Below are 27,389 nucleotides of genomic sequence, written 5' to 3'. Positions count from 1 at the left end.
TCAAGGAATGTAAAAGCCAATGCTTAATTCTCTCAGCTACACATGGAGTCAATGCCGCCTGCAAAGAACAGAGCAGGCGCTGGCAGACTGTCCTTCACAGACCACGCTAAAACCCTCTGAGGAAGTGCCTGGTGAATGCTCTGGTTGACGAGCTTTGAGCCATTACATTACCGAGCAGTGTGCTTCTTACCTATAATTCCACTGTCCTTGCTTTCCAGGGTGGAACTAGGGCTGCTAATGGTCTCACAGGGACTTTTGTTGGCTGCCGTCTTGCTGACACAGCTATTCAAGGTTGAGCAGGGGCTATCGGTGCTAGGAGATGCGGTGCTGCTTGTTAGTGTGGAGCAAGGACTGATGCCTTGACTCAGAGCTGTGCACTGCAAGACGAACGGAAGGAGGAGTTAGCACGGCTTACACAGGATGCTTCGACACATGCTTTTGTTTTTGACGCTAAAACAATAAAACTAAGAACAGGAAAACGGAAGTTTTTTTAAAAAAATCTAAAGAGATGTGTGTATAGATATGGATTCACAGAGCTTTATCTATGTAAATGTATACGTGGTCTTCCACATTTTAAGAGAGCAGTATCTTTGTTCTGTTCCCCTCCTTTGTGATTTTCTTTTTTATTAAAAGGTCAGTCTTAGCAATAATTTAGTGAGAATGCACATTTGTAAAACAGAAATGGCAAACAGGCAGACTTCCTTTCATTTAAAGTCTGCAGAAGACAAATGGGTTATTTGACCTCTGTACAGAAAACCTGGGAAGTCTGTTTTTGTAATGTTTCACGAACACTGCAACCTGATTCAATTCCTCAAGATTTATGGGCTCTGTATTCAGGGGAAGGAGACTGGTGACCACTGCAGTCTCAATCAATGCATGACACCCTCCCTTGCAGTGCAGAGACCTTCACCAGGGGTAGAAGCTCCATCCTGCATTGCTATTCAGACACACACATCACATCTGGGAAGTGACAGGGTGCATGCTGCTGCTCCCTTGGAGGGGAAGTGCTCTCCTGATAGATGAACCATTTGATCTCACCTTATTTTGTCTCTGCCTCATCTCCTATAAATCTTTTCCTCACCCCACTGACTCTCCAAAATCTCAACAGCTAAAAAAGCACAGGAAAGCATATACCAAAGCAACCAGATGAGAAGAATGGTGCTATAAAGGTAAAAGTACTAGCAGCATTATGAACGCATTCTTTTAGCCTCTTTAATTCACGTAGCCATTATTCTCTGGGTGGTGACTAGAAGGTTAATGTGGACATTTTCTTATGTTCTGCTTCTTTCTGCTTTTTTCCACCTCCCCACTGCAAAAACCCAGAACCAAACTGTTGAAATAAATTTCAATACACAACAGCCCAGAACTCATTTAACTGAACAATGGTTTCCCTGCTCAAGGAAAGGGAGAAGATGGTTATTGCTTCGTTCATCCTCTGAAGAGGTATGCAATGTAGTGTCTTCCTTGGGTATTACCATGGTTTCATTTTTGTCTTCAATGGTTATGTGTGTAGCACTTGGGATCCCTTCTCCCAGTAAAAATCCCAGCCTTGTCAACAGTTCTTGAGCTGCCGGCGAACAGCTCGGTTCATTATCGGCCTTTGCTTCTGGAACAAAGAAAGAAAACAATGAAGATGCCCCTCTGGGGAATTTCAGTATTGCATCTGGATGAGTTCACACTACAGCTGCTTGTCTGGTGATTTTGTGTGTTTCTATAAAATGCGCACAAAGTTGGACAACGCAGCCTGTCCTCTAGCAATACGTTCTAATTAAGGGACTGTGACAGGTTAAGGAAACAGTAAAACAAAAACTCCAAGTGCAAAGGGTGAATCAGAAGAGCCCAGGGTTATCTGATGGCAATTCCTAATTCCAAGTCATGTGAAAACAGGTACTTCAGACATCAGCTTGGGTAAGAAAAGGGACTATCTTTCATGTTACCCTTACAGAGTACAGGGTATCCAATGCCCACAGGAGGCTGAAATGAAGTAAAACCCTAGTGGCATGCTGGTAGAGACCCAGGCTATTTAGGTGGTGGGGTAAAACTGCAATCCAAGCTCTCATTAAACAAGCCAGGGGAACGACGTGGAAAATTTGGTGGAAAACTTGCTGTGCACATCCCACAGTAGTGAAAGTCAAAACCAGGATTTCGACTTGATGGTCAATCATAGAGAATCCACATTGAAACAAAAATTTAAAATCACAGTGAAACTTGTCCCAAGAGACAGGACCCAGTACTACTGTTGTGCATGTAAAGATGTAGAAAAATCAAGCTATATTCCCAGAATGCTGCACAGCAATGCTGGGAAAGCCCAGCTTTTCTTGGGTTCTCCCTGAGGTTAGTCATCTGGTTTCTTGTACTTAAGTTGGATTTGATTTAAATGTTGAGCTGTAGGTTAACCCTGTACCCAAAAAGCCCAAAGGCACTTAATTATGGCCAATAAATAAAATGATATTCACATCCTTCTAACACTTCTCTCACCTTCTAAAATCAGCATCTATCTATCAGGGGATGAAAAATTTACAAAGCAAGCTGCTTACAAAGTTGTAACTTAACAATAAGTGACCTATGACATAGTCACTCAACATTTTGCTCTTTTTTATTAATTGTCTAGGTAACTAGACTCATATGAACCTATTTTGCTTAGATGTGAAAATCTGCAGATAATGGGTAAAGGTCTTAGGAAAAAGAAAATGAGGAAACAACGCAGTGATGCTGCCGTTGAGTTACAACAGCACCAACAAAGTTCAATGCTCACTTCGTCTTTTGTAAGGAACCACAAAAATCAAAATAAGCAGAGCTTTTGCAAAGGCCATCTGTCTTATTCTCACTCACATATCAGTTTTGCAAGTCATGCACCCAGGATGGCAGCTACAAGGGAAACTACGCTGGCAGCATCTTCAAGAAAGGAACAGCTTCCTACCCCTTGCTTACTGGTAAAAGCTCCTAATGTTTGGAGTAGGAAGAATGGTTTGCCAGCTTGGATGTTTTTCAGCTGCTCTGGAAAACTGCAGGGGTAAGGAAACCAAGGCTTGACTCTTCTGGGTTAAAAGAGCCCTGATGCTTCTGGACCATGTGAGCCAAACATGAAGGTGGCAGTGGCCCCAACCCAACATAGGGAAAAGCAGCCACCCCAGGGCGGGTCGCCCACATACCAGAGCCGCTCTACAGGAGGTCCCTTCCTACCTCAAAGCACATTTTGATTCTCAAGCTAGCCGGGCATTTGGGGAAGGAGGGCGGCAACCAAACCAGATCAGCACACAGAGGCACACCCAAGGGGTGGGGCCCTCAGAACAGGATGGCACCGCCCTCCCTCCACCTCTGCCCCGGGCCCAGGCAGGGCAGCTACTTTATCTCAGGTGGCAGCTGGGCTGGAGGGAGGGAACAGGACGCAGATGGAAAGGGGAAGAAGTGGGTGAGGGGGCAGATCTCTGCAGTTTCTCCACTCCACACCCCGCTTCCCTTTCGAAACAATCTCCACACTGCTCCCGATTGTGATTATGCCCCAGAACATCTAGTTTCTGGTTCAACCTGAAACACTCTGTGGAGAGAGAGCCAGAAACGACTCCCGTTTGGCAGCTGCCGTGGAGGCAGAGACAGCAGCTGCAGGAACTTGGCTCCACAGAATTCACCTCGACAACAAACAGGGCCACGCCTGCAGCTCACTCGGGACTGGCAGGAGGACCCTGATCCTGTGTAGGTCCTATGTGCAGCAGGGGGACCGCAACACCCCAGCACATTCGCCACTGCCTCCACAATGTGTCTGCAGACAGATACTCCAGGTTCTCAAGTGTTTCATTTTTTTAAAATCCAGAAACAACTCACCATCCAACCCACTTCAGATAAGCTGGGGAACAGTGGCGATTCCAGCTTTAATGGTTGAGTTGAAAAGGGACACCCAGGCTGGGCATGGTAATCCCAGCACTTCGGGAGGCCGAGGTGGGTGGATCACCTGAGGTCAGAAGTTTGAGAGCAGCCTGGCCAACATGGTTGAAACCCTGTCTCTACTAAAAATACAAAAATTAGCCGGGCGTAGTGGCAGACGCCTGTAATCCCAGCTACTCCGGAGGCTGAGGCAGGAGAATCACTTGAATCTGGGAGGCGGAGGTTGCAGTGAGCCAAGATTGTGCCACTGCACTCCAGCCTCGGCAACAGAGCAAGACTCTGTCTCAAAAAAAAAAAAAAAAAAAAAAAAAAAAAAGGAAAGGGGACACCCAAATTCATGATTAACTATTCTCTTAACTGTACAACCTGGACTTTGCTGCTACCCAAGTTCTAAACCCTTACCCGGGGTTGGGATGAATGGACAAACGTTATTTACTTATATGTATATCCACTAAGGCACTGAAATTGTATTTTTCCAAAGGCTTCCCACCTGTCTTTTCATATTATTGTCTTCTAAAATGTCATCCCAGTGATCGTTCCCTTAAAAGGTCCTTTTCAGTCTGATTTCCTTAATCTACATGAAGCTGTCTGAATCTCTCCCTTCCCTAATGCACAGAGCCCTCTCTCACTGAACTTCTCACTCTGGCAGAAGGACTTCCTGGGAGAAGTGTCACTGCACCATCTTGGGAGAGATGAGTTGCTTAGGAACTCACATGGATACCCTGTGAAATGGAAATACATGTCTACTTGCATAGCCGTTCACTAAATACTGAGATCTGAACAGCCAGATGGTTTTAAGCTAGTTACTACAAAAGCACCTCCAAGTCAAATTCAAATGGACCACTCTAAATAGCAAGTCTATTTTCATTTATGCAGTTAATATTAAATCACTAATCAATCATGGGTGTACATTACCCAATACCAGTGGGATGAGGGCTAGAGAGAAGACTTCACTTTGCATTTCACAGATTTAAATATCTGACGACTGTATGATGGCTATATTTGGAGATGAGAGAATGATTGGCCTCGCATGCCCTAGGAATCCATTAGGCAAGTGGAGAACGATATTCCTCCCAGCAGCACATTCATGGAACCCTCAGTATTACACAGCATGAAAGGCTGACTGCGTGGAGAAAGGTAAAGGGAAGTTCTTGAATCACTTCTGGCTGCCTCTATTCAGCTACTCACCCCCTGGTCACCATATTTGGGGGCACAAATGCTAAGGAGCAGTCTACAAACTGACCAGCTCCCCGAATACTGCCATCATAACTTTAAACCATCAGTGCCCTCTACAGTCATCCTCTTACCTCCTGCCACTGTCTGGGAAGCCAGGGTGTTCTCAGTGCTAACCACCGTCCAGACCCCTATGGGTACTGAACCTCTCGCAACTGTACTTTCTTAGTGAGAGAAGTGGCCATACCCACTTCCTACAGGTTGCGAGGCTCAAAACCACTGTGTGTGAGAAACAGGTTATAAACCACAAGAAGATCTAGAATTGGTCATTATCTCTACCATCTTTAACACCAAGAGCCCACACTTCCTTGGGATTATTTTCTGGTTTCACAAGTTCATATCTATTTTCAAGTGTGCCTGTATGTCTTACATAACTTTCTGTTCATAATTTTTCTGCCTCAAATAGGTTTTTGTAAACTCACTATTCCAGGACAACAAACCCCCTCCTGTTTCTGCTTACCAAATCAAACCATCCCCATTTGGCCTGCACTTTACTGCTTTCATTTTCCATTCCAGTCACTCTCTCTTGTTTAAAGCCAGTGGGGAAGTGCAGGTCCCTAGCGATGACCAAATACATTCCATAGAGAAGAGTCTCTCCTCTACTCTCGTCCTCCTCAGACTCTAAAGAACACTGAGTACTGAAGACATTCATCAGTTCACTGTCATGCGACCTATCACCATGTGACCTTGAACAGCTGACTTAATACCAAGTGTCCAAGATAGCACTTGTGAATCAAGTCTGCTCAATGAGACAGGCCCTTGGTTTGACATTAATCCTCTGCCTCTATCTATCCATCATCTGCTTCTCGTTTAACCTCTTGCCTTCTATGACTCCTACTTACAAGTATTTTCCCTGTTTCTGTCTGCTCCTTCTCAGCCATTACCATTCCTTCCCTCCTTAGATTTCCAAAAACCGTATTTAAAAAGGAACATTGGCTGGATGCGGTGGCTCACGCCTGTAATCCCAGCACTTTGGGAGGCCGAGGCAGATGGATCACCTGAGTGATCAGGTGTTCGAGTGGATCAGGAGTTCAAGACCAGCCTGGCCAACATGGTGAAACCCTGTCTCTACTAAAAATACAAAAAAACTAACTGGGCGTGGTAGCACATGCCTGTAATCCCAGCTACTCGGGAGGTTGAGGCAGGAGACTCACCTGAACCCAGGAAGCAGAGGTCACAGTGAGCCAAGATTGTGCCACTGCACTCCAGTCTGAGTGACAGAACAAGACTTCGTCTCAAAAAAATAAAAATAAAAAGGAACATCCATCCATGGACCTGCTCTGTTTCTGTCATTAATTTGTTGTTTCTGGTCTGCAATACTGAAACAGTTATCATGCAGGTTACCTTCAAAATTTTCATGTCATCCACCCCATATTGAAATTATCTGCAAACTTACTATTTCTCCATTCAAAATACCTCCTGAATTAGCCTTTTCTTCTTCAGTCATCCATCACTCAACTCAGTCTTCATCCTCTTAAGTCTAGAGGACTATCAGAGTTTGAATCAATTTTCTCATCTCTGTTTTTATTTTCTCCCTCTCTTTTCCTTCCTCTAAAGCCAGTAGGTTCTTAAGCTTTTTGGTCTCAGAATTCACTCATAAGAACTGAGGACTGCAGGCTTATGAGGGTTTTGTCTATTGATATTTCTCATGCTAGATATTAAAACTAAGAATTTTTAAACTATGTTAGTTCATTTTCAGGTTATAAAACTTCATGTTAACAATATTTTAATTAAAAAACTAATTTTAAACTTACGGGTAAATAGGTAAAAAGTTGTACTTTTGATTTGAAAGATCAGTTAAAAAGAATAGCATTGTTTTTACAATTTTACAAACTTTAATGTCCAATTAAATAGAGGACAGCTGGATTTGCATAACTGCTTCTGCATTCAATCTGTGGGGATCAGTTCTTTTGGTCTTGCAAGCATGCGAAGAACTGCAGCCTCAGACAGATATGTAACTGGGAAAGAGAGGAGTCTTTTCAGTTAATTATGGATATTCTTCTCTGACACCTAGCCAAAACTTGACAATCAGCAATTTCCCCCCCCCTTTTTTTTTTGAGACGGGATCTCGCTATGTTGCCCAGGCTGGTTATGAACTCCTGGGGCTCAAGCAATCCTCCTGCCTCAGCTTCCCCAAGTGCTGGGATCACAGGCGTGAGCTACTGTGCCCGGCTAACGACAATTTCTTAAAAGTCAGTTCCACTGTTGACTTAATCTGCATCAATGAATTTTTTTGTACTGTTATAGTAAGATCCAATGGTCTGTTTTATACTTTAAATGGATCTTTTACCCATGCAAGACTGTGTAACATTATGCATTGGGTCATTTGGAAAATCATGGTTTTGCAGATTTTGCAAATGTTGACAAATTTTATTACATAATATCAAAACATCACATTACCAGAGATCTCAATTGAAAAGTCTCAGGAAACCATCAAGCTCAATGTGACAGATGTAAAATTTCCCCAAAAAACTAATTTTCATTTGAAATGTCAAGTTTTATCATTGGCAACTAATCCTGCCAGGGTTTTTTTTTTTTTTGGTTGGGGGGACAGAGTCTTGCTCTGTGGCCCAGGCTGGAGTGCAGTGGCACAATCTTGGCTCACAGCAACCTCCAACTCCTGGGTTCAAGCAATTCTCCTGCCTTAGCTGGGATTACAGGCACCCACCACCATGCCCAGTTAGTTTTGTATTTTTAGTAGAGACAGGGTTTTACCATGTTGGCCAGGCTGGTCTCCAACTCCTGACCTCATGTGATCTGCCCGCCTCAGCCTCCCAAAGTGTGGAATTACAGGTGTGAGCCACTGCACCCGGCCTCTTTTTTTTTTTAATTGAAGTGCCAAGCTAATTTCATTCCTTTTGAAGAAAAGGTGTGCCAAATACCTACTTCAGAATAACCATGGTTTGTCAGTCATTCTTTCAAATAAAAGCAATATTCCATTTTAAAAATAGCGAGTTCAGCTTGCAATTCAATCATACAAGTGCTCTGCCTCGAGACAACCATCAGACTTCAGAGCATGCAGAAGGGCTTTATGCAGACTTCCCACTTCATCACACAGAATATTAAAAAGATGGGTCTCCAAGGGTCAAGATTTAATAACATTACTTTTAGTGCTTTGTCAAGGACATTCTTCAGTGAATTATTATTTGTGATGCCAGCATGTGGCAGTGAAGAACACCAGTACTACTAGTATAGCCAGTGCCTTGACATATACTAAGGTATCAGAAGTTTTACTGACAATTGCTTTGCAGCATCAGTGCAAATGTCAACAAAGGGAAATGCAAATAACTTCTCAATATTATTACAAAAGGGTTTTGTATTATTATAAAAAGAGTTTTGACAACACAAACCCCTGAAAGTGTCTTGGGGACACCTAGAAGTCCACAGCCTACACTATCAGAACCTCTGAATTAAGTCTACAATTGTGTTAAATAAAAACCACAGCTGCACACATCTCTCATCCTAGTAACTGATCTCCCATCTTTATCTGTTTAATTTCTTGGGGGTAAAAGAGGGCTCTCTATCCTCACCAATTCCATTTCCTTATCACATAACTGTAACTTCAACTAACAGACTTTCACAAGTCTCCTGAAACAGCCCTGATAAGCACATTAATTTTTCTTTTCCCTTTTTTGTAGTACACCTTCTCTTTTGATTTTCCTGTAGATCTACGGCCTTGCAAGCACTCTGTCCTGCAAGGGAGAAAGTGGCAATTGTTGTAAGAGACACACGGAGGGAAACATCCATGATTACCAGAATACTGTGGTCTTATGTCGTCTTTTCCTGTCCCTCTTGCTGGTGCTCCTTGCACCTTAGTCCCAGCTCACAAATGAAATGCCAGTTTCTCAGCCCTCTTTTGTCAATGACCTGTTTCCCTAGTGTAACTTGCCTAGTCTCATAGCATTACCTCCAAGCAAATGGCTGATCAGTTTATATCCCAACCTTTCTTGAGACCCAGTATGATTTTCCAACTGGTGGCTGGACACTTGCCAAGATGTTCCACCACACTTCTAAGTCTACACGCCTGAAACTGAACTCAAACCAAAACAGACAGCCCCTCGTCCTTCAGTGGTCTCGAAGGCATGGAGTTGTTGTCTCTGTCTCTTCCAGTTCCCAGGTCCTTGCAATTCCTCATGAATCTTCCATTCACCACCTCTTCTTCACTGAACCTGATCTAATTTGAGACTTTATTCTCTCACTTAACTACTAAAACAATTTTTTAATCATTCTTAACCTTAGTCTCTTTCCAGTCCCACTCCATCCTACTCTGTTGCCATGTACCATAGTCTGTGTCTGTGTCTCATGAGTGGGATTAGTGTCCTTAGAAATGAGGGAGCTTGTTTGTCCCTTCCACTACATGAAGTTACAGCAAAAAGATGGCTGGCTGTCTATGAAACAGTAAGTAGGCCTTTGCCAGACCCCAAATCTGCACAGTACCTTGATCTTGGACTTTCCATCCTGCACAAATCTAAGAAATAAATTACTGTTGTTTATGAACCACTCAGTTTACGGTATTATAGCAAAAACTAAGCAGCCTGAACTACGACAACAGGTAAATCTTAAGGCATAGCTCCAATTAAGTCTTTCCATGCTCAGAATCTCCATCTCCTGGCCAAGCACAGTGGTTCACACCTGTAATCCTGGCACTTTGGGAGGCCGAGGTGGGTGGGTCACCTGAGGTCAGGAGTTTGAGACCAGTCTGGCCAACATGGCAAAACCCTGTCTCTACTAAAAATACAAAAATTGGCCAGGTGTGGTGGCAGGTGCCTGTAATCCCAGCTACTCGGGAGGCTGAGGCAAAAGAGTCGCTTGAACCCGGGAGGTGGAGGTTGCAGTGAGCCGAGACTGTGCCACTGCACTCCAGCCTGGGCAACAAGAGTAAAGCTCCATCTCAAAACAAAAACAAAAACAAAAAACCCCATCTGCTGAACTCCCAACTCATCACACAGGTTGGATTAGTCATTACTTCCTCCTTTATTACAGTCACTCTTTACACAGGTCTCTAATCCCCTGCCAGACTCTAAGGCTCCATGAAGACAGGACCCATGCTTGATAACCCATCTCAAATAGCATTTAGCATAGTGGTTTTTCACAACACAGAAATGTAATACTTATTCAAGGAAATGCAGAATGAATGGATACTCTACTTGCAAGAGTCTCTCTTCTATGCACACATACCAGGTATGCCCCTTTTCTGCACTTCCATCACATAAAACCTCATTCAACCGTTGGCTGAATGTTGCATTGCCATTCTAAGAAGTTGAAAATTAAAGCAGGATTGAAGTTACCTCTTGGGAAAGACAGGGTTTTAAGAAATAAAACATGACTATGCATTTTCTTCAATCATACTCTTTTTTTCACTTTTTTTTTTTTTTTTTTTTTTTGAGACAGGGTCTCACTCTGTCTCCCAGGCTGCAGCGTAATGGTGTGATCATGGCTAACTGCAGCTTCCACCTCCCTGGCTCAAGCAATCCTCCCACCTCAGCATCCTGAGTAGCTGGGACTAGAGAGGCACACCACCATGCCTGGCTAATTTTTTGACTTTTTGTTGATGTGGAGGTCTCACTATGTCGTCCAGGCTGGTATCAAACTCCTAGGCTCAAGCAATCCTCCTGCCTTGGCCTCCCAAAGTGCTGGGATTATAAGCGCAAGCCACCACCCCCAGCCTCTTTATTCTTTATACCTCTTTAATCCTCTATATCTGTTTGACCATCTAAAATGGTAATAAAAAAATCAGGTGTCAAAATATTTACTTAAGCATATAACTAAAGACCCCCTCCCTCCCAGAAGATAGTTTCACATTGAATTATTCTGCTCTTTCATATGTGTTAGCTTTATTCGCTGGTCAGACTGCCAGGAAAAAAGTTTCATCACTGACTGACATGAAGATATCATTAAAAAAAAGTTTCATCATATTTTGAGATTGATCTTCACAGAGCAATGACTCATGAGACTAAAAACTTTCTCACCCCTCCTCAAACCTTGCCCAAGTAGCTAGAGATATATTAATGCAAACCTAAATAAATTATAGTTGCCCCTAAATCAAAGAAATAAAGCGTGGATCCTGTTATAATAATAATCTCTAATTTATCTGAAGGCTTTTTTCCCCTTAAGGCAGATATTGTTTTGTGGGTAAATGAGTTTTCCCCTAAACAATATGCTGATTTAGCAATAGGAAGCTTATTCATTAAGAACTTATTCTGACACACACCTTATTAGGACCATTTGACAGGAAAATGGGCTTTGTATTTTTTTTGATGATTTTATTATGTCATCCATTTTTCCTAGAGTAGAAAATGCTGTGTTCCAAATATATTTAAACATACTAAGACAGAATGTTTTTTCCTAAAGATGTTTCCAGGTGAGTGCAAACTCCTTCCTGCCCTTCCTTTCTTCCTTCCTTTTTTAAAGAGACAAGGTCTCACTACGCTGCTCAGGCTATTCTCAAACTCCCAGTCTCAAGCAATCCTCCCACCTCGGTCCCCCGAATCACTGGAATTACAGGTGTGAGCTACAGTGCCCAGCTTGCAAACTTTAAGAAACAAGTTATTTGCTTACAAAAAAAAAATTCATCTTCTTGTATCATTGAACCCATACTTCCCAGAAGACTGAAACATGCATCACACATAAATGCAATTACTTATAAATAAGCAAATTCGAAGTGTTCTTTGCTTTGTTTTCCTTTGATTTAAAATCCAGAGAGCTAAGAATCAAGAGTTGATGGAGCTACATGACCAAAGCAAAAGTGAGGCAGGAAAGAGTATTTAGAGCATTTAGGAATAACTTGATATTTCAGGAGTCTATGGAAATTTCAAAAGCACTTCACAAGGAGCCTTTTCAGTGGAGTCTGTTAGTCTGGTGAATACTGGCATGCTATTATTGACAGCACCCAGAAAAGTGTCTTAGAAATTTAAACAAGAATGTCCAAAGAAAATACAGATAACAGAAGACCACATTTTGAAGTAAAACTTAAGTGATGATGCTGATATTAAACCCTAAAAATGAGGGTTTACCCATCATGCATCTGCACACACCCGGGTTAATACTCAAACTCAATTAGTTTTAGTTGGCTCTGTCGTCCCCTTTGGGTTCGGTGATCCGGATAAAATTTACACTTTGATAAGGCGGACTTAATTAACCCCACTGAAATTTAAGGGACTCCATGGGGACTACAAAACACACCAATCTATACTAATTGTCCTGTTCGACTTTGTTAGGCAGCCACCTCTCCTCATCAACCAAGAGAAAGCTCACCCTGCTGCGGCTTCCACCAACATCATGGCTATCTTCAGGCAAGACCATGCACCCATAGACATCAACTACACCTGCTCCCGAGACACCTAACAAAAATGAAAACATACCCTGCTTCTTAATTTCAGGCAAAACCCAAATGTCTGGTCCTGTATTTGCAGCCCATAGATCTCATAATTTTGTTCCCCATGGAGACTCAAGATGCCGAATCAGAGAGCTCAGGTCTCAGGAGTGAGCACACATGCAAACTTCAGGCCACTCCAGCAAGACCAATTGCTGCATTTGAAATTTAGCTCAGCCCACAGCCAAGCATAAGAACACTTCCTTTTGCCAAGAAAGGTGGCCAATCCTGCCTTGAGCAAGGGAGAAAAGTTAACAATGGGAACTATTTATAACCTTTCATTGCCTAATAAAAATCCAAATTTTCTCCCCCCACTCCCATACCAGGAGGAGGAGGAGGTCCCAATCCCTGTACAGAACCTCAACGATACTCCCAGCCAGGGAGGAAGAGGTTACATAATGGAGTCTAGGCCAGCCAAAATGCCAGGGGCATAATTGACCAGGGCTACAAAGGCTTTGGTGGGTGGGGAAGAAGGGAAGGGGTAGGTAGCAGGCTTAATCTGAGCCAGGCAGACAGCTTAGACATTTGATGACTGATATTCACTACAGATAGATAGATTTTACTTTCCTTTCAGGACACCAAGGAGACCGAGAACAGACCACCTGCTCACATGAATGCACAGTCAAGAGAGGCCTCATGTACCAGCAGCTGGCTGTCCTAACCAGATCCCACTGTGGAATCTCCACCTTCACCAACATTTGGTGTGTGCAAATCCTCAGCTCAAATCCTCTTCCCTCAACCACACAATGAATGCCTGGACAGAAAGAAAGAGGGTGGCATTTCTCATGCCAGGGCACCTGCAATAGCACCTCTTGCCTGCCCAGAGTGCCCAGTGCCTGGCCCCATCTCTTCCCCATGTTCCAAACTCCCCTTCCCTTCCCAATTTTCAGCTTTTAATGATTCTTCCTCACAGCTCATTTTTAGCTGTATTTTTTTTTTTTAACCACCACTCCAGTATATTGTCCTTCCATGTCCTACTTATACAGCACCAGCAACACAAAAGGCACACACAGGAGTTAGAATATAAAGGGTCTGTATCTCCCACCACCCACAATTAGGCAGAGGAGGGTGCCAGATATGCCAAAGTAAAAATATGGTTGAGTTCTCTTTCCCAAGTTCTCTTTCAGCTTTGCTACATAAACTTGTGTCCACACTGAGGATAAAGCAAGCCCCTTTACATACAACAAGATTCCTAGTCCCATGTTTCTGCAGAAAAACAGGGTAGAAATTCAAAACACCCAAATTAAAGGCAAGAGAGATGTGAGTTGGGGACTCCCCAGCAAGGAACAAACAGGTAAATTCTTAAATTGATTTTTAAAAATAAACAACTATGAATACATCTGTTAAATGCTACTAATTTGTAATGTCACACATATTTCCAGGTATAAAATATATATACATATAAAATGTCTTTACAAAGATTCCTATCAATTTGGATTTTTTTTTGCTCCTACTTCAACATCCCCTAAAGAAAAACTTTACATGTTAAAAAAAAGTAGCCTTCAAAAGACACCAAATGCTTTTTTTAAAGCTAGCAATTACATGCTTTGTCCAGTTAAAGTTTCAGCTTTTCAGCCAAAGCCTGTTGTTGAATTTTCTCAAGCAGTAGAGTATTAAAAACAAAACAAAACCTTGGAAGCAATCCACGGGGTGATGCTTCCTATCCTCCAAGACCTGGTAGGTCAAAATTCAGAGGAAACAGGACTCAATCCTTAAATAATGCATATGTACCCACTTTTCTATACCAGGTATACAATTTCCAAGAATGTGTGTTAGCTAAACAGATCTCTGTAACTGCCGGAGGGGAAAATAGCTCCCAAATACATTCTCAGCAAAGCAGTATAGCAAGGGCACTCAAGTTTCATTCAGAAATGAAGTGTCATTGTATAAAATCTTTGGTGGGGGGGGGGGGGGGGGAAATCACTGAAAACATGTTCTTACCATGCTCATCAGGCTCTGTTGGCTTGGATACTTCTCTGAATGGCATTATAACTGCATCTCCAGGCACTCTGGGGCTTTCCACATACTTGGGCTTCCTGACGGGACCTGTAGTGGGAAAGATCTGAGTGTGGCTAATGTTTTCCAGATGCAAACAAAGCCTTGGAATGTACAGTGTGTGTCCTTACCAGGACCCAAATATGCCTAGAGGAAGAGCCAGTCCCTTCCCCTCCCTTAAACACACACACACACACACACACACACACACACACACACACACACACACGTAATTTCAGTACAGGCGAGGGAACGTCCAGTCTGGCCTGCCAAAGAAGAAAAGGGTAAGCTCAGATTTGAGAATGTAAACCCTAACAAAAACAAAAGCTGCTCTCTTGCTGTGAAGTCACTACAGCTGTCTTCGCTGGTCAAGTGGGTGATTCTGACATGTTCAAACCTGGACGGCTTGTGACGAAGGGTTTTATGATTTTCCTCTAACTGGCACAAGGATGAGACAAAGATGATTTGGTTGCTTGGTATCTCTAAAGTCAGGAGGCAAGATTATAAACAGCCAGCCTGTAACAGCAGCATGCTCTGCAGGTATCTTATCTAGCTAGTGACACACAGTAACCGTGCGCGGCACAGCAGCCAGTCAGCTGGTCAGACATACAAGAGACTGACAGGCTTATCTCCCACCTCCTGTTCCCACAGTCCCGGTTTATCATCAGAAAATCTGGAATTCTTCGTAAGACTGGATGGAACCCTCACATGCAATGATGCAGCCATTTTGGAAAACAGTTTGGCAGTTGTTCAGAAGGTTAAGGGCGAGTTACTACATGGCCCTGCAGTTCTACTCCTACGGGGATATATGTTCACACAAAAACTTGTACCCAAATGCTCATAGTAATGCCATCTGTACTAGCTAAAGGTACGTCAAATGATGACAACAAAATGTGCTTTGCTCACACAATGGAATATTATTGGACAGTAGAAAGGAATGAAGTATTGATTCATGCTACAACATGGATAAAGCTTGAAAACATTCTGCTAAGTGAAAGAAGCCGGTCACAAAGGATCTACATGATTCCATTCATATGTCATGCCTAGAATAGCCAAATCTTTCAGAAAGTATAAATGGTTGCCAGGGGCTGGGGGTTATGCAGGCTATGCAGGCCTGTGGGGTAATGGTAAGGGATATGTGACTTCTTTCTAGAGTAAACAAATGTTCTAAAATTAGGTCGTAGGGATGGCTGTACAACTCTATGAATATATTTAAAATTAGTCTACTGTATGCTTTAAATGGGTGAACTGTATGGATGTGAATTATACCTAAACAAAACTGCTTAAAAAAAATTAAAAGGCTAGGCGTGGTGGCTCACACGTGTAATTCTTGCACTTAGGCCAACGCAGAAGGATCGCTGGAGCCCAGGAGTTTGAGACAAGCCTGGGCAACACAGTGAAGACCTTGTCTCTATAAAAAATAAACAAAGTTAGCTGGGCATAGTGATGTGTGCCTGAAGTCCAAGCTACTTAGGAGGCTGAGGTGGGAGGATCACTTGAGCCCAGAAGGTAAAGGTTGCAGTGAGCCAAGATCACACCACTGCATTCTAGCCTGGGCAACAGGGTGAAACCATGTCTCAAAATAAAGAAAATACTGCCTTTCTGTTACATTTTGGTCCAAAATCACTCCCTTGATTCTTGTGTTCCTTGGTTGCCTTAAAGTGGCTTTTAGCAAGACCACAGAGATAGGAAACATTTTACATCAGTAAGAGAAGGGGTAGTGGAAGACATGCAGGCAGGAATCTACAACTCTCTCCTCTTCTCAGCCCTGGGCCATAGCTCTGACAGTCCCAGGGGCCCAGTTCCACCACTGCATCATGATGGGGTGATGCAGACAGACCATCCTTCTGTCTCAAATGCCTTCTGCATCTAAGAAATTCTGTTCAAAAGATGGTTTATGGTGAGAGATGCTGCCATCTAAAGGCATACTGTGAAAGCATTTATACTACTATAAAAATAATCTAATTCCCAGCCAGCTACATGGGTGTACTACATCTTAAACTAGACTGTTATCAAATAAGCTAATACTACTTTACAAATAAGAATGGTGTTTCAAACTTTAGGAACCATCCCTTTTAAATGATTCATGTAGTATTTAATCACATGGCAGTCTTCATAATTTAACCCTGTCATAAAGGGAACTTTTACAAAGATTAAAATGGAATGGTTACGGGGGAAGGGAACATATAATTGCAATCTAAGTGTGGGATGTAGGATATTCAACAGTATCCAGACTTTATCTACAACATATATATATATATATATGTGTGTGTGTGTATATATATCTCCACATGTAAATATGCATAGGGAAAAAGACTTGTGGGGGTTTGGGGGTGGAGCTAAACTACTTGCTGTGTAAGAGACATAAACTAGAAAGAAGGGCCTGAATAGGGCAGATACAAATTGAATCAATTAGCTGGGCATAGTGGCGTTTGCCTGTAGTCTCAGCTACTCAGGAGGCTGAGGTAGGAGGGTCTCGTGAGCCCAGAAGTTGGAGGTTGCAGTAAGCCGTGATTGCACCACTGCACTCCAGCCAAGGTGACAGAGCAAGACCCTCTCTCAAAGAAAAAAGAAAAGAAAAGAAAAGATAAAAAGGAACCAGAACAAAGATAAGAACTCAAAGACAAGAACCCATATACACTTCTGGTTTGCCACTTACTCCCTAAGGTAAAATAAACTGCTGACATCTTTTCCCTTCATCTGCCCTCGTCCATTTGAAGGACCTGAGGCAGTAAATCTCTTTGTTATTATTGCCTGATGATTTGTCCAATGAGAAGTCATGGCCACTGTTCAACAAGTGCCTGTATTTCTGCTCCCCTTAACTTTTCAGGGTACAGTAACAGCAAATCTAAAGAGATCTATTTCCAGGCTCCAATCTACCTACCCAGCAGAGTCTTTAAAAATGTTCTCTAATAGTAAGCACTTTCTTAAAATGTGGGCTATTTCATTAATGTATGATAGTTGTTGTAAATGTCTGGATCCTGGAACCCAGTGTCACCCAGAGCCTTCAGAAGCATCCATTCACCTGCCTGTGAGAGGCTATGCACAGCGGTTCTATTCAGATCCAATCCCTCACTCACAGAAAGACTCAACCCTGAGAAGCCAGGATGCTCAAGGCAGGGACTCGTGAGTTGGGCAGACCTAGGTTCAAATACTGCACCCAGGCCTGGCACGGTGGCTCACACCTGTAATCCCAGACTTTGGGAGGCCGAGGTAGTGAGGACTGCCTCTAGAAGTTCAAATGCTTTATAGTGAAACTTTGTCTACTTAAAAAAAAAAAAAAAAATTAGCTGGGCATGGTGGCCTGTAGTCCCAGCTACTTGGGAGGCTGAGGTATGAGAATCGCTTGAACCTGGCAGACAGAGGTTGCAGTGAGCTGAGATCATGCCACTGCACTCCAGCCTGGGCGACAGAGTGAGACTCTGTCTCAAACAAAACAAAACAAAAACCCCTCCCTCCTCATGTCCCCTAACTCAGGCCTTACTATGTCCCAGACCCTAAAGGTGAGTGAATGAACCTCTTGCTAAAAGGGGAAAACCCACGCACAAAGACCAGGCCCACTTCGTTCCCAGGCACAGTAAATCACAGGAATGTCACATACGAAAGGAGACCTAGAGTATACCAAAGTAAGTAAAACATATATTCAGTGGTCACACAAGGCAAGGCACACACATACATTAATTCACTCATTCCTAACAACTTTGGGAGAAAAGTACAATTTCCTTCATTTTTAGGTCAGGAAACTGAAGTTCAAATAAGTTGTTCTCATCTGAACATGGCCCACACATGACAAAGCAGGAAGGAATTCACACCCTGGTCTATGCAGTTTTGAAGCCCATGCCCTGAATCACCATTGAGCACTTCTACAACTATGAAATCTGGATTAAACATGCAATTCTAGAAAAAGCCCAGGCACTGGGAACTTCCACCACCCAGTCATCAACATCCATGGACGCTGGCTGCAGAGGCAGCAAATCATTTATGCATCCTACTTGTCTCTGATCTTCCCTTTCACTAGAGGAAATGTTAAGTGAATATAAACAACTGTTCTCCTGCATGATCCTTGTATTTAAATTGCTTTTCACAAACAGCTGAACCTCAAATGCTATAAAACAAGATAAATTTATAGCCATAGGTTTTATTGTCCCCCCACAATCACTCATTAGAGAATTTGTGCATACTTTGCATTGAACCGAACAGATGATATGTGTTTGCCTCCACTCACTCTCAAAACGACATTAAAGTTGTAGCAAAAAGATTAAAGAGAGACCAGTGAGGAAAGGAGAAAGAGCCACTGGCCAGAAACCAAGCCTCTGAATGTAGGAAACAGACTGCCAAGGAGCAGTGGAGCAGACAGAGCATAAAGGTTAGTGTTGAGTGGGGGCAGGGGGGAGGGGGAGCCCAGGCCAGAGGCCTTCGTGACAGCAGGCCCGTCGGAAGGCAGGGGCACGGGTGACATCCAGTAGCGTGGCTGGTTGAAAACTACTGAAGGAAAAGTGAGACCCCCCACCCCAGCATTTCTTAAGCCTGGAGCATCCCTTCCACTCCCTCATCCTGGAGGCCAAGTTTATTCTCTGGAAAAAGGCTCAATTCTAAGAACATGGAGAGAGATTCAAGAGCTAAACTCATGAGTGCTCTTTTCTTTTCGTGTTTTTTTTAAACTTGTAACTGCTAAGGAAAAAGTAGATTAAGAAAAATGCTATATGCAGACTGATGGGCCCGAGATGTATCTCCTCCACCCCCAGTCCCCAGTTATGAGATCTGACAGCAAAGTTTACAGGCCACGGTAGGAAGAGATGGGAGGATTCCTCTCTGGAGAAGCTCATCAAGAGAAGGCCTAAAGACAGTCACAGGTGGGGACTCCTCTACCCCAAGAAAGGGAGATCCCTGACCATCATGCTGCAGCACAGTTTGCCCTCAACATACCCCTTTCAATCAGCTTTTAGCACCTTATATACAAATAAGGAGCCAAGGAACACCAGGCAGGTGAGGAAAGACCTACCCTGAAAGACAGCGACTGACACAGGTTAAGAAAGGAACTCTGAGCTGGGCACGGTGGTGCACGCCTGTAGTCCCAGCTACTTGGGAGGATTGCTTGAACCCAGGAGTTTGAGGCTGCAATGAGCTATGATTGTGCCAACCCTGTCTCTTTAAAAAACAAACTAGGGAATGAGAGAAAAGAAGAAACGCCCTACAGAAAGAAAAGCAATACTGCCTCTATTACACAAAAGGCTACTGGGACAGGGGACACTTGGAGCTCATGATGTGGGCAGCTAAACAGGCTGTGGCTACAGAATAGCTGCAGGCCACATGGTCAGGAGCCATCACAGTCACCAAGCACTAATCTCACATGACCACCTATTAAACCACAATGACACTAATCACTGTGCCATCTATATGGAACACTGCCCCACATAAAGCGGCCACAGTCCTTATCAGCAGAGATCTAGACTGAAAAATCCATCTCCCCAAACCCCTCCTCGGGGAAAACTACTGCCCAGCACCTTTCCCCTCACAACTTTTTGTTTAAAACAAAATACTCAAGCATAAGCTACTTTTAACTTCCCCCTTTAATTAAACCAAGTGTTATAAGGTGAATCCCCCCAAATTAACCAGAATGTAATACTACATAATAATTACCCAGAAAGCATGATATTCCAGCTACTGGGTATGTTTTAAGGCAGGAGGCTCTTAAAAACAAGACAAGACTTGTCTGTGGATAAAAACATAAACAACAACAACAAGAACAAGGAAAGACCGTCAGGTATTAGCTGACAACCAGCTCCTCTAGGAGCTGACACGTCTCCAGGGCTGGGCTCCCAGTCCCCCGCCGCCCCGGCACTGGTATCCTGTTGCTGCCGCTTTTCCAGCTGTAATGTGCCAAGGCTTCAAATGCAGATTCTGATGTTCAAGGCGTGGGCTGGGACCACAGATGACACTTTGGTAGCACAAATGGGGTCTCTAGGGAAGACCACTGTTCACCACCCACTCCAGTGGTCAGGTTTAAGTGGGGTGCACCCACTTGGTGTGAGTGGAGCACCAACGTGTTCCGTTCACAAGATTAAGATAAACGGGCATTATCCTCCATCATAAATTAAAGCTACTTCATCTGAACTCGAGATCCTTCTCCTCATTCCAATTTCCCCAAGCCACTGCCCCTCCCCTCATAATCTCCACTATGTGATACAGGGGAAAGTAGATCTCAAAGTTATAAAAGACCCTTAAAATTAAAAACAACAAAGTGCCAAAAATATGTTACACAGCCATAAACTCATAGGTACCAAGTATGCAGCTTGCAAAAGAAAGAAAGAAAAAACAAACAAACAAACAAAAAACCAAAACCTCAAAACCCAAGCACCTGTCAGCTTCTTTAATTGTGTAGCAGGGCCTGTGTCAGTCTGGAAGGATGTGGTCAGAACCCTCCCTTAATCACTCCACTCAGAAGCCCAGGAGGTACAGAGTTCCCCCATTCAGAATTCTGCCTTTATATAAATCTCCAAATAGACTTTCCCAGCGGCCAGTTTTCCCACTTTTTGACATTTTAATCACACAGCTGACTATTTTGCTGCTTAGAAACTGCCACATAAGGAGTATTTTTTAAAAGGGATGGTAGAAATAAACCAAACCCAGCTTTATCTCGAGGCAGTGAAAGGGAGAAGGGCAGGGATTCTTTTCATTTCTGAGTGTTTCAGTTAAAGATAATTATATATTTATATGAAAGCAATATTTGGGACACAGAACACCTGAGGCTACTTATTGCATTTAAAGTAGATCTTACATTTTTCATGGTATCTGGAGACTGTGAAAAGTGACACTGTGTGTTATCAATCATTTTAGGGATTTTTTAGCATCCTGAACTTTCACAGTAAAGGTTCCTGCCGATTTTATCTGATCTAGGTTTTCATTCCACAGTGGGAAATTTCACAAGATGAGGAAAATAAAGAGAAAAGTAAGAGAATATTTCGGGGGGCAGGGGGAACCTTTACCACTAAGGCAAATGGCATTAAATAGCCAATTCCTAATGGCAAACTGTGGTAAACTACCAGATGAGTCTTGGATTTTAAGGAGCAGGACATCCAGACAGAGCTTCAAAAGTGTGACCCCTCTTCCTCTAGTACCTGCACCGCCCCCCCAAGAACAAAAGAGTGCTTGGTGAGGGAGGAGAATGAAGCGACATGCACTTAGGGACTGAAAAAAGACGACGTGGCCTACCCAAGTCTGCGACATAAAAGGAGTCTTTGTAATAGAAACATGGGCTGATTCCCTGTGGTTTTGTCCCTTGCCTAAGTTGAGGCACAGCTGGGGGACAGAAGGCACTGCCCAAAGACACCATCTTACAGGGTAAGAGCTTCTTGGGAAGATTCACCCTGGGGGAAGGAGACAGAAAATGAACTGACCAAAGTGGAAAACCTTGGCCAAACAGGAGGGCAATTTCAAACACTGCCTGGCATCCATCCCTTGGATATCTCCCATGAGAGGCAGAAGGGGATTAAATAACTAAACTGCTGACAGCTCTCCTCCAGGGAATGACAAAAGGCAGCACCAGGCCCCCCACAACTCCTGGAGTACAGGGTGTGGATGAAGGACAAGGCACCTGGAAAGAGAAGTGCACCAGCTGTCCCAGCAGACACCCTCTGGGTACTTCCAGAAGCATCCAGGAACACTTTTACAGGGGCCTGGGGCCTGGGGCCTTGCATAAAAAGGTAGTGGCAACACATCAGTGCGATTTGAGTTACTACTACTGGGACCTCATCCTAATCCAAAGACAAGTGAGATCTAGGGAAATTCAGACTGCAATTCTAGGGAAGAAAAAAACAGAAGGCAAGAGAAAAAAAGTGTCACCTGCTGATGGTGAGGAGAATACAAAAGTCACCTGATACCACTCTTAGTACGCCTCCTTTTATTTATTTCAAATACCTCATCTGCAAGGATCCACTGGGAAAGGGCGGACAGCCTTTATTCATTGGTGCAACGCCTAAGACATTGTGAGGATGTAAATGTTCACAATCTAGTAGGAAAACAGTATATCAAAATGGAGCCATGCTCCTTTTTTCCAAATTGTATTTTAAGTTCCAGGATACATGTGCAAAATGTGCAGGTTTATTATACAGGTAAACACGGCAACGGTGGTTTGCTGCACCTATCAACCCATCACCTAGGTGTTAAGCCCTGCATGCATTAGCTATTTATCCTGATGCTCTCCCTCCCTCCCGTGCCCCGACAAGCCCCGGTATGTGTTGTTCTTCTCCACGTGTCCATGTGTTCTCATTACTACATCCATGTCCCTGTAAAGGGAATGATCTTGTTCCTTTTTGTGGCTGCATAGTATTCCATGGTGTATATGTACTACACTTTCTTTATCTAGTTTATCACTGATGGGCATTTGGGTTGATTCCACATCTTTACTATTGTGAATAGTGCCACAATAAACATATGTGTGCACATGTCTTTACAGAATGATTTATGTTCTTTTGGGTATATACCTAGTAATGGAATTGCTGGGTCAAATGGTATTTCTGGTTCTAGATCCTTGAGGAATTGCCACACTGTCTTCCACAATGGTTGAACTAATTTACATTCCCAGCAACAGTGTAAAAGAGTTCTTGTTCCTCCGCAACCTCACCAGCATCTGTTTGTTGGCTTTTTAATAATTACCATTCTGACTGACGTGAGATGGTATCTCATTGTGGTTCTGATTTGCATTTCTCTAATGATCAGTGATGTTGAGCTGTTTTTATGTTTGTTGGCCATGTAAATGTCTTCTTTTGAGAAGTATCTCTTCATGTCCTTCATCCACTTTTTGATGGGATTTTTTTGTAGCCATGCTCCTTTCAATAAGGGATCATTAAAATAAATGTTAACACTTTCAAGTCCCAGTTTGTAGTCTACATGTTTATAGTATCATGAGTACAATAAGCTCCTAGTACAACAAAGTAACTTGAATAATATTTCTGCTTTTTTCCAATGCAATCTGTCATGCTGTTCTTATACTAAAATTGTTATATATGAAAGCATGGAAATGCATTAATTCATTTTATTTACTCAACAAATATCTGTGACACATCCACTGCATACCAGGCACAAAGCTGAGAACCACAGACATGACTGAGCTCTCTCGACGCTCTCGGTTAAGATGACAAGAGTCTACTATATCATTTGAATTTTATTTCAAAACACTTCAACATAAGCTGGGATATAAATGTATGTCCAGTGGCTGTAAGCAACTGCCTAAAGGCAACGAGTTGTCTTAATCTGGAAGGCAGGCTCCAAGAGTAGTTCACCGGCTTTTAATCAAAAAGCCACACTCAAGAGACACTACTGCAAGTCAGTCAGCTAGCTCACCTTTTCACCAACCAACAGCAGGTTATGTTAATTAGTATACTTTGGGTCAGAAATGGGCTTTCACATTGGTTAAATTACTGACTTTGTTAATTAGTATTACAGCTGATGGAACATTTTCAGCGGTGAAATGCATGATATTTGAGGTAAGAGGGCTGACTGGAAATGTCAGAAACACTCTGCCTGTGTGTGACTCAAGTATAAAAATCTAGCAGGCCAGAATGTAATCAGCCTCAGAAATATAAGGCTCAAGGTAAAAATGGTGCCCAGGTTTGATAAGTAAATGGCCCCAGGTCCAGCTGCTGATTCCCAGAAATTGTTAGATCCCTGATGTAAAATGGCAGGAAAACCTGAATTCTGCCTTTGGTGAGCCAAATTCTAAAGACACCACTCCAAGATTCCCATCCCCTCATTACTGAATCAAACACAATCTGGGTACAGCCACGTAGGGACTCTGCAGATGGAATTAAGAATACTAATTAGATGACCTTAAAATAGATTATCCTGGATTATCTGGGTAGGCTTGCTATAATCACACAGACCCTCGAAAGCAGAAGTGAGATGAGGCAGGAGGGAGGGTCAGGTACTAAAGTGTGAGAAGGAAGCCACCTTTCTGGCATTGAAGATGAAGGAAGGGAACCACAAACAGGAATGCAGGCAGCCTCTGAAGTTGAGAAGAATCCTCAGCTGACAGCCAGTAAAGAAATGGGGACCCAGGCCGGGCACAGTAGCTCACGCCTGTAATCCCAGCACTTTGGGAGGCTGAGGTGGGTGGATCACCTGAGGTCAGGAGTTCAAGACCAGCCTGACCAACATGGTGAAACCCCATCTCTACCAAAAATACAAAAATTAGCTGGGCATGGTGGTGGGCACCTGTAATCCCAGCTACTCGGGAGACTGAGGCAGGAGAATCGCTTGAGCCCAGGAGTTGGAAGTTGCAGTGAGCCGAGATCACATCACTGAACTCCAGCCTGGGCGATAGAGCAAGACGGACGGACGGAAGGGAAAGGGAAGGGAAAAGGAAGGGAAAGGGAAGGAAAGGAAAGGAAGAAATGGGGACAGAAATCCTACAGCCACATGGAACCGAATTCTGCCCTCCTGAATGAGCCTGGAAGTGGTTCATCTCCTGAGCCTTAACAGAACACAACCCTGCTACTGTCTTGATTTTGGCCTCAGGAAACCTAGAGAAGAGAGCCAGCTGTGCCTGGACTTCTGTCCTAAAGAATTGTGATAATAGATTTAAGATAAGCATAAGCTTGTAATAGTTTCTCAGGGCAGCAATAAAACACTGACACAATGTCTATGAAATACTGTCTCATGTGCTACAGGTAAACACTAAATGCAAGCTGCTGTCAGAGCAGACCCCTGAAAAGAACAAAGCTGGAGCCTCACCAGGTATATAAAGCAGGTTGTGTGGATGCGCTGTGACAGCCTACTAATAAATCTGTATGGGCAGAACTCCACCTAAGCCTTATTTTCATTCATGCTTGGTTGTGAGCTCACAGGGAGGAAATCTCTAGCTCTTACTTCCTCTAACTTTGGTAGTAATTATAATGTACCATAAAGAATCTAATACCAGCTGGGCATGGTGGCTCACGCCTGTAATCCCAGCACTTTGTGGGGCTGAGGTGGGAGGATCACTTGAGCCCAGGAGTTCAGGACCAGCCTGGGAAGCATGGTGAAACCTCATCTCTACTAAAAAAAAATACAAAAATTAGCTGGGCATGGTGGTGCGTGCCTGGAGTCCCACCTACTTCTTGCCAGCCTAGGTGACAAAGTGAGGTCCTGTCTCAAAAAAAAAAAAAAAAAAAAATTGCAGTTGATTTCCTTAGGTTTGCAGGAATGGTTAAGCAAAGAGTTAAAAACAATTGAACAGCCACAAACTTTGATTTAAAGATATTCCTGGAAGAAAGATCCATCTTCCTAAAATGGTTAATTTCAGAGTTTGTCTAAGGAACTCAGGAAGTAGGCCTTAAGCCACAGGGCACTTCTGTTATTTGCACAAGCCGGAAATGAGCCCTCCACTGCATGAAGTAACTGACTCCAAAAAGAAGGCAGGATCCTTGAGAATTTTCTCTCCCTGTGGGTTCAGACCAGCCCCTGGACCAACAGCAACAGCACCACCTGCGGACTTGAGAGACATGAAAATTCTCAGCCCCTCTCCAGACCACAAAGTGATTCCCATGCCCCACTCAGGATTGTTTTTGGGTTTTGAGACAAAATCTCATTCTGTCGCCCAGGCTGGAGTGCAGTGGCGTGATCTCAGCTCACTGCAAACTCTGCCTCCCAGGTTCAAGTGATTCTTGTGCCTCAGCCTCCTACAGACAGGCACCACCACACCCGGCTAAATTTTTGTATTTTTAGTAAAGACACGGTTTCACTATGTTGGCCAGGCTGATCTTGAACACCTGACTTCAAATGATCCGCCCGCCTCAGCTTCCCAAAGTGCTGGGATTACAGCTGTGAGCCACCTCACCCAGCCTCCCACCCAAGTTTGAAAACCACTGGCATGGCCTGTCTGCAGTAGCTATGCAAGACCTTGCCCACAGCCCAAGAGAGCTCAAAATTCAAGTATGAAGACAAAACAGAGTGTGATGTTAAGTGACTTGGGAAAAACAGCAGCGCGAGGGAGGAAGGCAGCGACTGAGCTGTATGTGAGGCTGGGGCGCGGGGGAGGACCGGCGTCACTGAATGGGACCTCAGAGGCGGGAGGCAGGGGGTTTCACTCCATTTCCTAAACGTAGTAAAAGCAGCTGAAGGAAGATAACTTTGTCTCTGTTTAGCTTTCTTACAGTGTTTAGCACAGAGCTATGTACTCAGGTGGCGCACAAATACGTATTTCAATAAGAAAAAGTTTTTTTCTGCTTGAGTAAATTACACTCATTTGCTATAAACTAGTAACTTCTAAGAAATCCTATAATTTGGGAGTATCTTCTCCAGTATTTACTCAGTACAGTGGCTACTACAGAATTCCATTTCATTTCTGTCAGAGCAGGAGATTTGGAAGTAAGGGGAGGACTGTGAAGGGAGGCATGGGGAGGTGTTGGAGGGGTTGAGGTGGGGTGAGGGGACCGTGGGTCCCGGTCCCTTGAAAGGTTCCACCGATTAGAAGGTGCTCCATGACCCCTCCCTAACCAGCCAGGAGAGGGTAAAGCCAGAGCAGTCCTATGTCTCACTCAAGAGCACTCTCTGTTTCCATCCTCCACAGTGACCAGGTCAAGACTACCCCAGCCTTCTCCAACAAATCTCTGGTGCACGCACATACATGCTCCATCCTTCGCCCTATACAGAAAAAAATCACCATCAGAAGGAAGCACCTGAAAGAAACTCTCCAGCCCCATCCTCACACCTACCTGCTCTGGCATGCATCTGCATACATCCACACAAAGCGAATCCTCTACCTACACTCATGGGCCAAGATCAGGGTGTGGAGATCAAGAGCAAGAACAGGGAACACAGATGCAGAATGCAACCGTCTCCTAAACACCTGTAAGCACTGTTGCTCTTAATAGGATTTATGAGTTTAATCAGATTAGGTCCAAAGATTAGCTACAGATCATAGTTACAA

At 43.6% G+C, this 27,389-nt stretch overlaps 1 protein-coding gene across 6 annotated transcripts in view; it reads right to left on the bottom strand.

Annotated features, from left to right (window-relative positions):
• The window catches only part of TANC1 (tetratricopeptide repeat, ankyrin repeat and coiled-coil containing 1), a 135,651-nt gene that overhangs the window by 82,248 nt on the left and 26,014 nt on the right, over window positions 1-27,389 (bottom strand). For 4 of the 6 annotated variants that reach the window (XM_031651281.1, XM_031651282.1, XM_031651284.1 and 1 more), the window contains exons 2-4: window positions 14,429-14,533; window positions 1,476-1,606; window positions 191-377 (exon numbers count right to left, since the gene is read on the bottom strand). In XM_031651281.1, coding sequence (XP_031507141.1) covers window positions 191-377; window positions 1,476-1,606; window positions 14,429-14,533 — 423 coding nt within the window. Of the gene's footprint in view, window positions 1-190; window positions 378-1,475; window positions 1,607-14,428; window positions 14,534-27,389 lie in introns of those variants that run through there. The other 2 variants (XM_031651285.1, XM_031651286.1) reach the window with 2 other exon arrangements.

Source organism: Papio anubis, chromosome 10 (genome assembly GCF_008728515.1).
Source record: "Papio anubis isolate 15944 chromosome 10, Panubis1.0, whole genome shotgun sequence".
NCBI classification, from domain to species: Eukaryota; Metazoa; Chordata; class Mammalia; order Primates; family Cercopithecidae; genus Papio; species Papio anubis.
This window is presented reverse-complemented; position numbering and strand designations above follow the sequence as displayed.